Consider the following 15505-nt stretch of genomic DNA (forward strand, 5'->3'; position numbering starts at 1 on the left):
TCCGGATTTTATTTCTGGAACTCAACGTCGATTTGTTTCGTCGAATTCGTACTACTTTTAAACACGTTCTACTTTTTAACCTTGCGATGCATGGTTTCTGAAACTCACTAGTAGGTGAGGCCAATGGTACAAAATCGAATTTAATTTTAATTAATGATTAGCCGACTGCTAAATTTTAAAATTATTATAACAATGTATCGTTATCGAGAAACATAAGTGAACAAAATTTCAATCCCCTAGTACATCAGAAAATAAGTGAAAAATGGATTTCAAAATTTTAAATATAAAACATGAAACAAATAAAAAAAAATGTTTAAAAAAAGTCTTTTTAATTGAGAAATTAAGGATTTTAAGTAATATTGATAGAAAATATCCCTTACGTGTAAGATTAATTTTGGCTTTGAAGCTGCTAAGCATTATATACTTTATGAAAAATCATTAAGTAAAAAGAAAACCTGCTTTATACATAGCTTAATTTAGGGATTTAACAAAGAGTATATGAAATAATCCTAAAAAGTTTTTTCTTAATGGAATTTATTCGAGCTTACAAAGCGTGCCTACTATTTTTTTTTATTATCGTAATTTCCGGCATATAATCCGCGGAATATCTGTTAAAAAACATGAAAATTGTCACCGAAAGTATTTTCTAGACATCAGGCATCGCGAATTTCCTATCAACTTTCGCCCTATAGACGTTTTCGATTGGCGGCGCAAATTATCTGCTGATTCTTTTTATCAGGGTTAAAAATAGCACCTGCCGAGTATAATAGGCAGGAAGTTACGGTAGTAAACAGATAATTAAAACAAGGGAATCAAATAAAGTTTACATTCTGCAAAAAATAATAAACTAGGACAATATTATTGAAATATCAAATGAAATGTCAGAATTAAAGAATCATATTATACTGAGCACAATAATACAAAGCGTGAGCTATCTCTTAAAATTGCACAATTTACCTGCGGATATCATAAAAATATATAATATTGGTAATTTCAAATCCTTTCCAAAAATTAAGCAGCATAATATTGCACAAATAAAGAAGAAAAAGAAATGCAGTGAACTGTTTTTTGAGATTTATAAGCAATTTTAACTATCTGTAGATACAAAATAACTTAATAAGACAAAGTACGCAATTTGGATTTTCAATAAATTTCACTATATATTTTTTAAAAGTCTTGAAAATCTTTTATTAAATTTTGAAAAATCTTAGTATGTTTATCCACAATTAAACTTCAAGACTTAAATCGATTTCTATAAAAATAAAAGGCTTCTGAAAATTCAAAAAAAAAAAAAAAAAAAAAAAAAAAAAACAATACTGACCTTTTTCTTTATAAAATAGTGCCTGAAATTTTTGCTAGAAGTACTCGAAACAAATTCGTGGATATTCTCGCTCCTTTCAAAGAATTTAAAAGGAAGAGATTTTTTTTCTTTAAAATTTTTCTAACTTGCACATCATATAGCTAGTAGAAAACGTTTCGATTTATTACCAATATTATTTTGAATTGCGGCAAACCAGATTCACTTGATTTACGTCAAGTACACCTCTAATTAAATTTTGATATCCATTATACATCACGCAGGAGGAAAAAGGACGTAACGTCACATCACTATATAAGAGGAAGTGCAGCTACAGTCACACGGCATAACTGTTCCATTCGTTCCTACATTCATGAATCATGCAAATTAGTTCCAATAGTAATATTTTTTTGAAAAAAAATTGACATTAGTTGAAAAAAGAGTACAATTTTCTTTTAAAAAAAGTGCAATTAACATATAAAAAATTGAAAAGTTCGTCCATGACCTTTATGCTGAAATAATGCTCTGGTTTGATTTTCTTTTCTTCCTAATTATAATCCCGAGAATCTTCCATACTAACGAAAACAATAACGTAAATGCGAGCACACATCTTTTTAAATAAATCTTATCATTGTGTTGCTTTATAGCTTTATACTTATTTTTTAAAGAAAAATGCGATAATGAATGAATTATTTAAAGAAGATTGTAAAACCAAGAAGTACTCGACCATTTTCTTTCTTGCGGTGTGAACAATCCTGCTAGTTTAGATTTTCCACAATAAACACAGTAAATTCTTTCATCCGTTTAACAGTTAATACTTCCTGAGGATTATGAAATGAATGAAAAAAAAATCTTATCTGCTGGTTTGACCTTTTGTAAATAACAAAGAGAAGATTAAGAAACTCCAAAAGTTTTCTTTTCAGAAGAAAAAAATGAGATTGATTTAGATAAGAAGAGCTGATAATGATTAGTTCTCCTTGGCAAAAGTAAACGTTCAAGTATCTACATCAAATAATGAAACGAGACTTTATAGGGTAAATTAAGTTCATGGTCGAAAGGGCAGAACGAACTTCAGAATTATAAGCGTCGCGTGCAATTCCCGTGTTGTCTGATCTCTTCTTCAAAATTGCATTATATAGTTAATTTAGGCTTTTTAAGTACAGCGATGGGAAATGGTATAGTGAGACTTATTTTTTAATTGCAGCTTATCAGTACATAATTCTTAGACTTATTACAAAGAAAATAAAAGATTATTTAAGCTATGTAAAAAGATGATTCTATCGTTATGGAAATTCGTGCGATTTACATTTTTGTAACTTATTTGTTAAATGTTAGATGAGCAGATAAATGCATAACATTTAATTATTAATGGAGTGTTCAGTTGAATTGCTATATAAATTTTTTTTTCGTAATAGACACAATTTTTCTACTGATAGAAAGAGTGTGATCAAGGAGTACGCTCAAATAGTATACCTCAAGGAGCATTCAAAAATAACAACAGGACAAAAGGACTAAAAATAGAAAAAAAAAATCCAAAGGTAGATAGTTTAAAAAAAATTTATCTGGGTAGTTTGTCTTCTTGGATAAATTAGAAATTGCAAGTACATTTAGCCGTGAATATCTCTACTAATAATAATATCTATTGTTATCCTGCATTTCATTTGATCTAGAGCTATCAAATTCGGCACAAATAATGTCGTCATGTGTACCTCTAAGTGACATTTTTTTTTTTTTTTGAAATTTCAATTATGGTTATAATTGAGTAAAATTTTGATATTTTCCTTCGAAAACTAGGGAATATTAGTACACAAAAATATTTTTTACAAAGATTTAGATTTTAAAAGATTGTCCTAAATTAGGTCAATTTAAATATCGTACAATTTTTTCTTGAATAATGACAATTTAATAAAAATATTTTTTACGTAAATTTTAACATTGTTATTTTATTACATTTAAATTCAAATCATTTTCATTGTATTATCAATATTTCATTGTGTAATTTTATTCCAATGTTGAAAGCTGAAGAAAGATTTTGTTTTCGTATTCCACAGTTTTAGATGTGGAATGCAAAAGTAATGCACCAGTACTGCGAAACACAGCTAGAAAATATATTATCCATGCATTTAAGTTTTCAATGGTACTATAATGTCATGAGACTCGACTTCGTTAGAAATTCTCATGTACAATATAAATATATCAAATAAATGTAAGACTAACATGTCTTCAATGTTTGTCACAATTTTGTGCTTAAAAATATTTTGTTGTGGGATTCACTGATAATCAAATTATGCATAAAACATTTCACTAAAATTAAACACAACCAACATTCCCTACGAATCAATTAGCTGCGAAAGGAGGGTAATTTTTTATTAAAATAAATTGATATATTCAGTTCTTTATCTTCATTTTCCTCTTTACATAGCTGTTTTTTTCTTTGACCAATTTTACTTTCATTAATATCTTCTTATGCTATATCTAGCAAAATTTAATGTGTATTTTATGAATGAATATACTTGGATGCGTAAAATACAAGTATACAGAATTAATTAGTTTAGTTATGGTTTTATTGAACCAACATATCTGTAACTGAAGGAAAGAAAATCTTTAAGAATTTGATAAATTAAACCTCCATATAAAATCTAACTTCAAATATTTACAAAAATTTTATACTGAATTTTTTGGTATTCCTGTGCTAATTTTAACTGGACTTGCCATATAGCTATTTTGGTGGTATTTGCTATCAACTTTGAAAACAAAAATTTATACAAAGGCAAACAATAATATATGTTTTATATGCAAAAATTAAATCCTTAATTTTTGGATGTTCCATTCTAATCTTTAATGCAGTGTCCCATTTTGCTATAAAACATTATATCCGTTGCATCTCAAAATTCGTTAAAATTTAGTTTCCTTGTAAATTGAATACAGTTTTGATTTACTTAAAAAACAAAGCAGAATTAAAACAAATCAGAATAAATACTAAAATTTTAGCACGCCATTCCATTTATTAACAGATATTAAATCTTGTTGCTTGTCAAAATAACCACTATTTATGCCACAAACATCACTTCTGCGTTACCCAGAATAAGAGGAATAAGTAATTTTTCATAGACCATAGAGTAATGTGACAAATATGGGAGTTACACCTAGGACAACAAGAAAAATTGCACTAAGTAGCATAAATGCGACACATCATTTTGAGCTAAGATAGTTGGTAGAATCATATACCCAAATCTCCGAAATTAAATATTATCATGTGTTTTTGGGATAGAAACTAACATTAATGCAATAAATTTAATTATTTTATTGGAGTTAATTGGTATTACAGTATTTATATTTTAAAAATAAGTAAAAAATATCAAAATAACTGAATAGAGATTTTAAAAAAATGGTAACTATAAGCGAATATCTTGTTTTAAAGTTTTCTAAAAGTGTACTCTGTGAAAGTTTTTGTTTTGCATCATATACTTTAAAATACAGAATCAATATTTTCAATGAGCTCAGAATTTCGCGAGTACTTCACTTCGAATTATTGGATAATTTTATTTTGTTATTCAAATAATCGTCTGCATTGTATGACTAACTAATAGCGTAAAATAAATATATCAATCATAGCATTAATATCCCAAACGCATTACCAAAGGTTAAGAAAGGGATATTTTAAATTAAATTAGTAGGCATAATTAACCGACAATCTCTGGCCCTTGAAAGATAATTTTTTCATAACAAGAAAATTATTCTTTTATGCAAACATAAAAGAATAATTCGTGATTGTTACAGCTTGCCTTTTCATTAAATTGTGATTAAGTTAAAGATATGATAAAAACATATCAGTAAAGTTAGATAAGAAGTTCGGGGAATATATTGATCAATAAAGATAATATAACAAGAAATAGTTTTTGAAGGTTAATAGTCGTGATGAAAATGAGGAACAGTAGTAAGACAAAAGCAAAAAAATTTGTAGTTTTTATTGTTAAAGCAGCCTTGTCAAAACTTCAAACCATTTCATTTACTACTTCATCTCAAGCACACATTTAAATGTCTCCATCCGATTTGTTTCGTTTCAGTTCAACGAGCTATAGTTCGAGTAAAAAATAGCAGATAAAGAGTATTTTCTCTTTCACCTGCGAGGAGGAGTGCTTCCGTTTCGAAACATTAAACAATGAAATCGAAACTTCAAATGAGAAAGGATACGCATTGCGAAGAAAGTTTAGTAGTTTATACCGAAGAAAATAAATAAATAAAAAAAATCGAAAAAGACTCAGACGAAATGGTCGTTCAATTACTTAGGAGTCAATTAAAGACGAGACTTTAATTATAGGTGAACAAAGATTCACTTACAAAATATGCACACTTTACGGCCATATATTTGATCAGTATCATGAGATGTTAAAAAAAACAAAATTGATGATAATTTAATTTTTAGAATTAAGTAATCTAAAAATGTCTATCTCGATTGTGTTATAATTTCATAGGAATTATTGTGACTAACGCAAATTTTATTTAATTACAATGATATGACATGAACAACACTAGTGCACTACAGTTTTACAAACAAGAATTTATGAAACTATTGGAATTTATTAATCATTCATTTTATGAAATATTTTTTTTGTAAATTTTAATTTTATTAACTTTGTTTCTCGCGGCTTTTTTTTAATTAAGTGTATTGGTTGCAAAAGATATATAGGCAAATAATAAAGATACTAAGAGATTTTTTTAAGAATTGCTTTGATATCTGTCGATTTAGGAAAGGGAACCTTAGGTATTTTTAAAAAGCATGCGTGGACGTTATATGTTAGTCGTGTATATATATATAGGCTTAACTATATACAACTGTATGTAGTTAAGCTTAGTACAGTCAACGACAGCAAGTACTTCACGGGCCTTAAAAACCCGCCCAGAAATAAAATAAAGCTATCATGAATTCCAAGAAGTATTTTTTAATATTTTTTTTCTTAAAATCAATACAATATTAAAATGATTTTTACATTTTTTTGTTATTAAATTGTTTCATATTAGCAGCACAGCTCACTTCTAATTTTGACTCTTGAGTTTTAAAGAAATGTCTTCCGTTCTTCAAAATTATGCCAGTAGGTTTGAATGAAAATTTTCTAAAATAGAACAGTGTCAGGCAAATTATCTTCTGAACTGTCAAAATTTTATCTTTTTTTCTGGCAAAGTAAATATAACACATTTTCTTTATGTGTTTTTATTAAAGGGGAAATGATGTCTTGTTTTGACAAAAATATAGCGTCTTTTATAATAGGTAACATTCTTAATATTTGCTAAAGAATTTTTCGGGATTACCGATTATCTCTAAAAAGATTATTCTTATCAAAAGTGTGAATTACGATGAACAATTTAGTGAATTGTTTTTAGTGCTTAGAATTCAACAGGTATCCTGTGAAGAAGAGAGTTAAGTAAAATGTAAATTCATCAAAGAAATTTGATTTCGCTTGGAATACTAAAGGGGGAAACTTCTATGATGGATTTATTTAGTTTGCTGCCTATTTTGCTATCAAGTACGTAGAATTAATTTTTTTTTTTATACTGATGAATGTTGGATGTTGAAAATATTGCATTCGAGTATTTGTAAAAATTTAAATTAAGTATTATTGAGTTAAAATTGATAATTTTAAAGATGGTTGCATTTAGTAAACCACTTTATTTAAACTTTATTATATATATTTTGTACATTTATTATACAGAAATCAATTTTTACCTAAACTTTTAAAATGGTGAAATTTTCTTTAATGGATAAATCTGCATTCTGTGTGCGTTCGTCTCTTCATGAAGATAATTTCGATTGAAAGCCCTTTTTAATATTTATAAATAGCTACCGAAGGTCAATGGATTAGTGATAAATTGATCCCTGAATACGATCAAATTAATTTTTCTTTATTATGAATAATAGTGTAAAGAATTTATATTATAATACTTCGTTTTGTAGCAACATGAAAGCGCTTTAAAATTTTAAAGAGTAATCAAAAGACTTGGGTGATACTTGAGTCGATGATAACTGTCCAAGTTTTCATATAGCTTGGTTTGTGGTAATTATTCTGAAGCTTGAAGCTAAACAGGAGGATTTTGGGACGATGTCATAAATTGAGTCAGACACCTAAGCCAATACCTTTTTGCCACACTTCAATATTACACTAACGGAATTTGTTTAGACTTTGATATATTTCCGACGTTCATTGGGCATATCTTCCATAGAATTGGGTTTAGAACTGACGACTCTCCAACCACGAAGACGAGATCCTAATACGAGGCCTCAGTTTTCTTCGTTCCACCCCTTTTCCAAGTCTCTGAACTCGCATCATTACAAAAAAAGTTTGACACTTGACTATATTACCTTCAACAGATCCTGATATAGGTAGTTTTTATTTATGAAATCAGGTCTCGTATTCATAATTCCTCTATCCGAGGCCAAAACTTTCACAAAACACTCCGCAACTTCAGTATGATATAGGGCCACAGTAACTTAGTGGCGAAGTCTCGAGCCGGAGGGCTCTGGGTTCCAAACCCAATTCCACAGAAGACCCGTTTGATAAACCTCGCAAGTCCACCCGCTGGTGTAATCATGAAGTTTAGAGAGGGTGGTGCAACTCTAATGGTGTCTTGGTCATTTGACTACAGTTAAAAATGATGCCCGTTCCAAATCAACACTTGCGTTGTGTCGAAACAGAGCTGAAATATATTTAAACAAAATAAATCTATTTGAGGAGCTCACAGAATAAGAAGATATAGCCTGTGCCGTTTATAACAAATTTTTTCTTACATGAATTTATTGTATATTATAATAAATTAACGTTTCGAAACTTGTTTACTCAATGAAGATTGTAAAATTATTATCATGCATTCGGACCTATCCAAAATCTCAATTTTTCACTCACACAGACAATGTGTATAATAAAAATTGAGACTAAGTGCAAAAGGCACAGTTCATTTAATTCAACACTATTCAGATTTGTTTTTTAATCGGTGAAGTTGCTTTGGTAAGAAGAATAGATAAAAAAAATTCATCGATCAGGTGCAAATCTCCAGCATTCCAGTTACAAGTGAGTTGATACTCCATTATCCGTGAAAATCAAAGCATACATTCACAGAGAAAATCCATTATGTGTGAGCAACATATTTGCACAAGAGATTAATTTTATCTTTCGATTAACACTGACGATGAATTTTTTTTTGGATGGAATTTTTTTTCCGAATCAAGATAGATGTGTTGAAATTCTCTTAACCTCCCAATGATTCTAATTGTCTCAACAATCTAAATAATGTTTGAAAATGGCTAGAAGTATTTCCATTTTTAGATAATTAAGTATGGTACGGAGAAATTGAAGTTAGGGATTAAAACTTGGAGTTTAAGATTCAAGTGATTTAATTAAATTTTTTTGGTGCATCATAGACAAGAAGAAAAATTTTACATGTCCGGAATGCGTGCGATGTAATTTAAACCACGACAGTAATTTAATTTTCTGCGAAAATTAAAAATTATTTGTAGAAATTGAGAATTTTTTTCTCAACTGTATATTTATGATATTGTAATTTTTTTAATAAACGAAGAAATTTAAATCTTTAACATTATAGCTTTTTCTTAAACATTTTGAGGAAAACCTGGTGTAAAGTCTTTTTCTCTGATGGAAATAACGTTTTCCAATCTCATTCGATGAAGATAATTTCATTTCAAGAGAATTTCAATATCCGGTTATGGCGAACGTTTTGCGCTTTCAAAGGGGAAAAAAAAAGAAAAAACGCTCCTTTATAGAATGACATCCCCCATCAATAAATGTATGAAAGAGTAACTGATATAAGAAAGAACATTTTTTTTTTGCCTTGAATATTGGTTTTGTTTCAAAAATTTTTTTAAACTGTGAAGAACACACGGAGTCCTTAATAACTGTTTTCATTTCGTAAATCTTAAAAATAATTCAACAAAATAAAGGGAGCATTTTCCGGTTTTAGCAAATATATAAAGAAGAATTTGAATGAAGGATACGAAAGAATAATTTATGTATAAAAAATAGTAAAGTTGGAAATTTTATATAGAGCAAATTAAATATTTTTTTAAAAAGGAATGACTCTAAATGCAAATTATATTTCTTAAATACTAACACTTCAAATCTTTCTGTCATGAATTTTTAAAATTAACCAATAAAAAATATACGAAATGTAGGATATAATGAAGTCCTTTTTTCACCTATAGGAAATAGTAAAGTTTGAAACTTTATATGGAGCAATTTAGAACCCAACATTTCTTAAATATCAAAAATAATTCTAACATGAATTTTTAAACCTACCTATAAAATAATAAATACTAATATATATAATAGGGATATATAAATTATAATATTAAAATATAAAGACACGGGATCTTTTGTTATAAAATTTCTGAGACAACACCTACATAAGCAAATGGGACTTTCATGTTGCTTAATTATACTTATTTTGTTAATCAAATTTATGTAGAGATATTTTTAAATAGTTTTTATTACTTATTATATTATCCATTTCTTTACTTTGTCTAGTGTTTTATCTTCGATAAGAAAACAAAAATATCATCGCCACTCTGATTGAATAACTAAGATGGGAAGAAAAAAAAACTTTAAAAAAATGTTACATTTTTCGATATTTTGTGAAGCTTTTTAAGTTTCAGACATCCAGTACCTCATTTTATTTGCGCAAGATTCACCAATACTTTTTTCAGAAGTTTAAACGTAGTAAATGTAGGTCAATGGAAACAGTTCGCCGGAACAAAATTCTTCATTTTTGATCTGAACACATTAACTATGCTCTTAACTATAGGTTGTCAAAATCAAGATGAGGAACTAGTTCATGAATATGCAAAAGGGAGAAATAGCGAGCAATGGCTCATGGGCAGGATATTCGGTTGAAACTGTCAATGACTACGCTGATTTTTTTTCTTATTATTTTTATTGATTTAGATTTTGAAGGCAACCAGGTTTTACTAGTCTTTCTTTTGCTAGATTTTTAATAAAAAAATGCATGTTTCAAAATTTTAGAATATTTTTTTTTTAATTTAAAGAATCAAAAAATATTTTAATAAATTTATGGACATTTTTGCTTATCGATTGATTTTTCTTTTGTGCATCTTTAAATTTTGTGCATGCTTCCTTCCGAAGAATTTAAACGGAAAGTGCATCCATACAATTATTAAAACAAATTTTTTCTTCAATTTTTATATGCATAAGACATCAGAATCTTTCATCAGTGGAATAATTTGAAATTTTCGAAAAGGAGTTTAGATAGGGTCAAGATTTTTAATAAAAAAAAAAAAAAAAAAAAAGGAGGGTTGAGTTGTTTCAAAAAGTTTCTTTAAGAGAATACAGAAATCTTTAGATTTGCAAAGAATGCGCTTTGTTTTAACGTTTTCTTAAAATTTTTCTAATAAAAAAAATTCAAGTTTACAGAAATGCTAAATGTTAGAAGACACGGTTTTTCAATAATATTCCAGCAGTAAAATAACTTATGTAAAATCGTGCGACATACTTTTAACGATTTGGTTTTTTATTTTAAATAACGGAAACGAATGTTTAATTCTAAATTTTGTAACCACAAATAGCAATTTTACCAATACTATTTTTTATGGATTACAAATAAGAATTTGTCCTTCATATAGCGATTTTTCCACGAAAAACAGAAATAACGTCATTTATACAGTATTACTGAATTAAAAACACACACACACCCAAAAATAAGCAATATGCAATCGTTGCTCGAGTGACCAGAGCATTTCCAATGAAAGGGAGGGGAGAGATTTTAAAAGCCGTGGGTTAAAAACACCTGGCACGGTTTTGATTTTGGCAGTGAGGAGGTTATAAGGGAAGTTATTGTATTGAGGGAGGATATTATATAAGCTATTCGATGAACTTCGAAATTTCCCGGAGTGCAAGAGCACATGTTATCATTATCAATCGTTTGCTATTTCACGTCATTAGTGAAGCAAAATTATAATCTCTAACGATTTTTATTTAGTTTTGAATATTTCTCAACATTATGTCAACAGCAGGTGCACTATGCTACATCTGCTCCTTTTAAAATCGAATAGTATTTTGTTCGCAACTTCTGACTCATGAAGGCCAATATTAATATTTAACAGAGAAAAGCGGCGGCAATATTCTGTATTAAAAAACTAATACAATGAAGAAAGTCTTTATCTAGAGCTGCCAGTCTTTGGAAGGTAGAAATAAAGATTTCAGAGCACCTCGCTCTGGAACCTTTATTTCAAATTTAAGTTATTTAAATAACTGTCAAATTTCGGAGTTTTCATATGTTTTTTGCCAATATCTTCAGAAACAAAGCACAAAAAATTATTTTTGCGCCATTTTAAAGTGCAGAAATTAATTTTTCCAGAGATGTCGTTTAAAATTATATGGTATGTAGTCTAATTTTTATAACTATCATAATTAGCTGTCCAGGTCATTTAAGTGAACAGTTTTACATGTTCTCCACTGGAATTGGAAGGGAGAAGAATAAACAAACAGGGTGTAAAGAAGAGGCGAAGAGTAGAAATTGTATGGTTCACTAGCAGAAAGAGTTGTTTTTTCTTCAGAAAATTTTTTATAATGACTTTTTTTAAAACTTGAAGCACTTTTAGGCAATTTAAAATGTAAAAATAATCTTTCCATTGATATTTAACTTAATTTCCTGTGACTTTTTATGAGATTTTATATCAAAATTTTATTCTTGTTTTAAAATATATACTGAACCAATCTTTCAACAAATTTAATTCGAATACTACAAATGCAATAAAACAATTCAAGTTATAGGGATTATTACATTTTTTATTTCAAAAAATATTTTTTATTCTTGTGTCATTCTTACTTGAAATTAAATGCATTTCAAAAGGTTTTAATAATATAACAAGAAATTTAAACAAACAATTTTAACAAATGGCAGGGGATAACTATATTCATTTGCAGTTTTGTCAATATTAAATTTAATTTATCAATTATCACTCTTTGAACTGATGTTTCTTTGAAGTTTTTTGAATCGCAAAGAGTCTTGATTCCCATTATTTTATTTATTTTCACATTTCAATCTCAACATTTTTATTTTGAAAGTAATTGTTTCATTTTAAAAAATCATCTTACGTTTTCATCAATCGTTTTTTTAAAATGTTTTTTTAAGTCACAAACATAAGATTAAAAAAAAGAATTATATTAAATTATCAAGTTGCATTGATTCAGCCAGAACTCGCACTATATACAAAGAAATAAAGTACAACAGTAAAAAAATCTGGCGTTCATCCGGGGTCTCAACTGGGGGTTGTCGATACGTATAAAAGCGGGGTTGCCAGAAGGTAGACAATTTTGCCCTTGGCAGTTTGAATATCTCGGGATACTAAACAGCTTCATATGGTTTGTAGAATTTTTTTAAAAATTTTAATCTTCACTTTTATCCATCGTTTTTTTTCAAAAATATCAGCTCATTACGATCTGAATTCCGACTGAAAATTACTTCCTGGGATAGCTTCAATTTCTAATTAAGAAAAAGTACAAAAATAATAAGTATAATAAGAAACCTTCGAATTTTATAGTTAAAAAGGTTTGCGAAATAACTGGTCATTGAATATGGCTAGTAAGAAATATTCTTTGGAATTAATTTTTAAAAATAAATTAGAATGATTTTTTAAAGTAATTTTTTAAAATTATATTTATTTCCTCTTTTTTTTTATATATGAACTGTTTGGATATAAGTGAGTTTTTGTGACATTTTTCTTTTAAGATGAACAAATTTGATAGATTTTTTTAAATGGTTGACGAAGAGCTGAAATCCAAAATCTCTCATTGTTTTATATTACAACAATCTATAAAACAATTAGTATTTCCCCCCAAAAAAAATAAATAAATAAATAAGTTTCTAAAATACAAGATACATTCGATTCTTGGCCACATGATACACGTCAAATGTGCCTCACCTATCTGGCTTAAACATCTTGCATTTACTACTTGTCATATCGCCTTATAACTCATGTAGTAAATTTTTAACGACATGCCTAGCTTAACTGCTTATGTGACTGTAGCATTATTTCATTATCTTAAAACTCATCCTGACAAAAGCAAATATAAATTTGTATGCATAGAGATAACAAAGATCTCCCTTATTTTTTGATAAGTTTGTCGTTTTTTACAGTTACAATATTTAGTCTAGCTTCAACTGATGATTCCTGTTCTATAAATGAAGAAATTAGCATTGAACAGGGAGAAGCCGTCATCATATCTAGCCCAGGATTTGAAAAATTTCATTATCCTATTGATTCCTTGTGTTCTTGGGTTATAAATGGTGTTTCTGGATCGAATCGAGTAAGTATACGCTCTTTTATGATGATTTTTTTTATTTAACATATTCTGAAAAAACTCCAAAATAATGAAAATAAAATGAAGAATGCATCAAAGAAAAATTGCACCAAGGCTCAGAAATATTAGAAGAAATAAAGGGCTCTTTCTTTATTGAAGCTGTCAAACTTCTTAACATGAAATGACAAGGAAAATATTTTATATATTCAAAACACAGTAAAATTCTTAATAACAAATCACTGATGAATATTGATTATCACACGACGATTTGATATAAAGTTTAAAGGATTTATCTCTTGCATAAAAATAAATCTGAAAAAGGAAAAACTAGATTTATTTATGAATACATTTGGAGAATCGTGAAATTTTAACTGTTGAAGTTATCAATTGCAGAAATTAGTCTCAAAAAATAATTCATAAACTTGTTTCATATCTTTCTTCTTTTCTTCCTTTTGGTGAAATATTTAAAATAATTCATATTTATTTTTCAAGAAGTGAAACAAAATTCTAAACGAAATTTCAACAATAAATTCGGAAATGTACAGAAATATAGCCAATTTTTACGTAATAATTTAAGTTAAATGCTCATTTTACTTTCGCTGTATAGCACTTCTTTCACATACAGCGAATGTATTTGTTAAAATGCGACTTCGGTAATCCAAAGCTGAAAGAAAAATACGAAAATTTTATTCATTCAAAATATTCGAACTGAACAAATTTAAGTTCCATTGTCGTGTTAAAAAGGAAATTCAAAATACCAATATATAGAATTATCAAAATGAACAAAAGAAACTTTTTGAATTTTTGAAATCCGAAAGAAAACATCGTTAAAAATATCTTTAAAATTGTTAAATAAGACAAGGACATTGCATCTCAGTAATGTGTATTACGAAACATTTGACTTTTGTGCTAAAAAGCAAGTTTTTATGAAAACAGAATTGTTGAAATCACATATATTGTATAATATGCATACATACAACATATCGGAGGTATGCTAGCTTAAAAAGGCTCCCAGGGCTTATAATAAAAGAGCGCTCCCATCCTCACACTTTTTATAAACTAAAATTTGCATATTTAAAAGTGAAATCTTACGAAAGGAGAGCTTAACGACGAAAAAAATATATATCTATTGAGAGTTAATGATAGAAATTACAGTTTAGATTAAATAATAATACATTAAACCTTTTTGAAACTAATATTACATGTTGCTACAATGTAAACATCTTCGGTGACCATCCAGTTCGCCCATCAAATTATCTACATTAATTTAATAATGTCGGCTAATTTTAATTTAATAACTGAACTCAATAAATTTTTGGTACAATGGAAGTATTAAATGCTACAAACAATCAAGCAATAAACTGAAACCACAAGAAAAACACAGACGAACACAAAAATTGTATAGATATTTGAACTAAATTTCGATAAATAGAAAATGAATGTTATAAAAGTATTAAACAGAATGACTTTTTAAAGATTGAAATTTAATTTAGTCAATTTATTACTGGTAAAGCATGTCATAGCACAATTTACCACAATTGCACATTACTTAAATAATTATAAAGATTGGGTTTAAACAAATTACAACGCGTGATTGGGTAACAAATAAATTGATATAGATGCTTTTATACCGAAAATAAGCAAAATTAATATCTTATGAAATATACAACTAAATATATCTAGAAAAAAAAGTGATAGACACTATATATTACTCATCTACATACTAAATGCCTGGAATTTCAAATATAATTCTTTAATATAAATTATCTTATGCCTATGACAACAGCACAGAAAAAAAATCAACATTTATAAGCAATGACATACCTAAATCATATGTAATCTAGTTATATGGCATAAATGAAAGGAATAATTTAATAGTTAG

General features: G+C 27.9%; 1 protein-coding gene across 2 annotated transcripts in view; it reads left to right on the forward strand.

Annotated features, from left to right (window-relative positions):
- Window positions 1–6693: 6693 nt before the first annotated feature.
- LOC129960235 (serine protease 30-like) overlaps window positions 6694–15505 on the forward strand; it is a 78677-nt gene continuing 69865 nt past the window's right edge. For both annotated transcript variants that reach the window (XM_056073497.1, XM_056073498.1), the window contains exons 1-2: window positions 6694–6822; window positions 13460–13629. In XM_056073497.1, coding sequence (XP_055929472.1) covers window positions 6783–6822; window positions 13460–13629 — 210 coding nt within the window. In that variant the 5' untranslated portion in view covers window positions 6694–6782. The remainder of the gene's footprint in view (window positions 6823–13459; window positions 13630–15505) is intronic.

Source organism: Argiope bruennichi, chromosome X2 (assembly GCF_947563725.1).
Source record: "Argiope bruennichi chromosome X2, qqArgBrue1.1, whole genome shotgun sequence".
Taxonomy (NCBI): domain Eukaryota; kingdom Metazoa; phylum Arthropoda; class Arachnida; order Araneae; family Araneidae; genus Argiope; species Argiope bruennichi.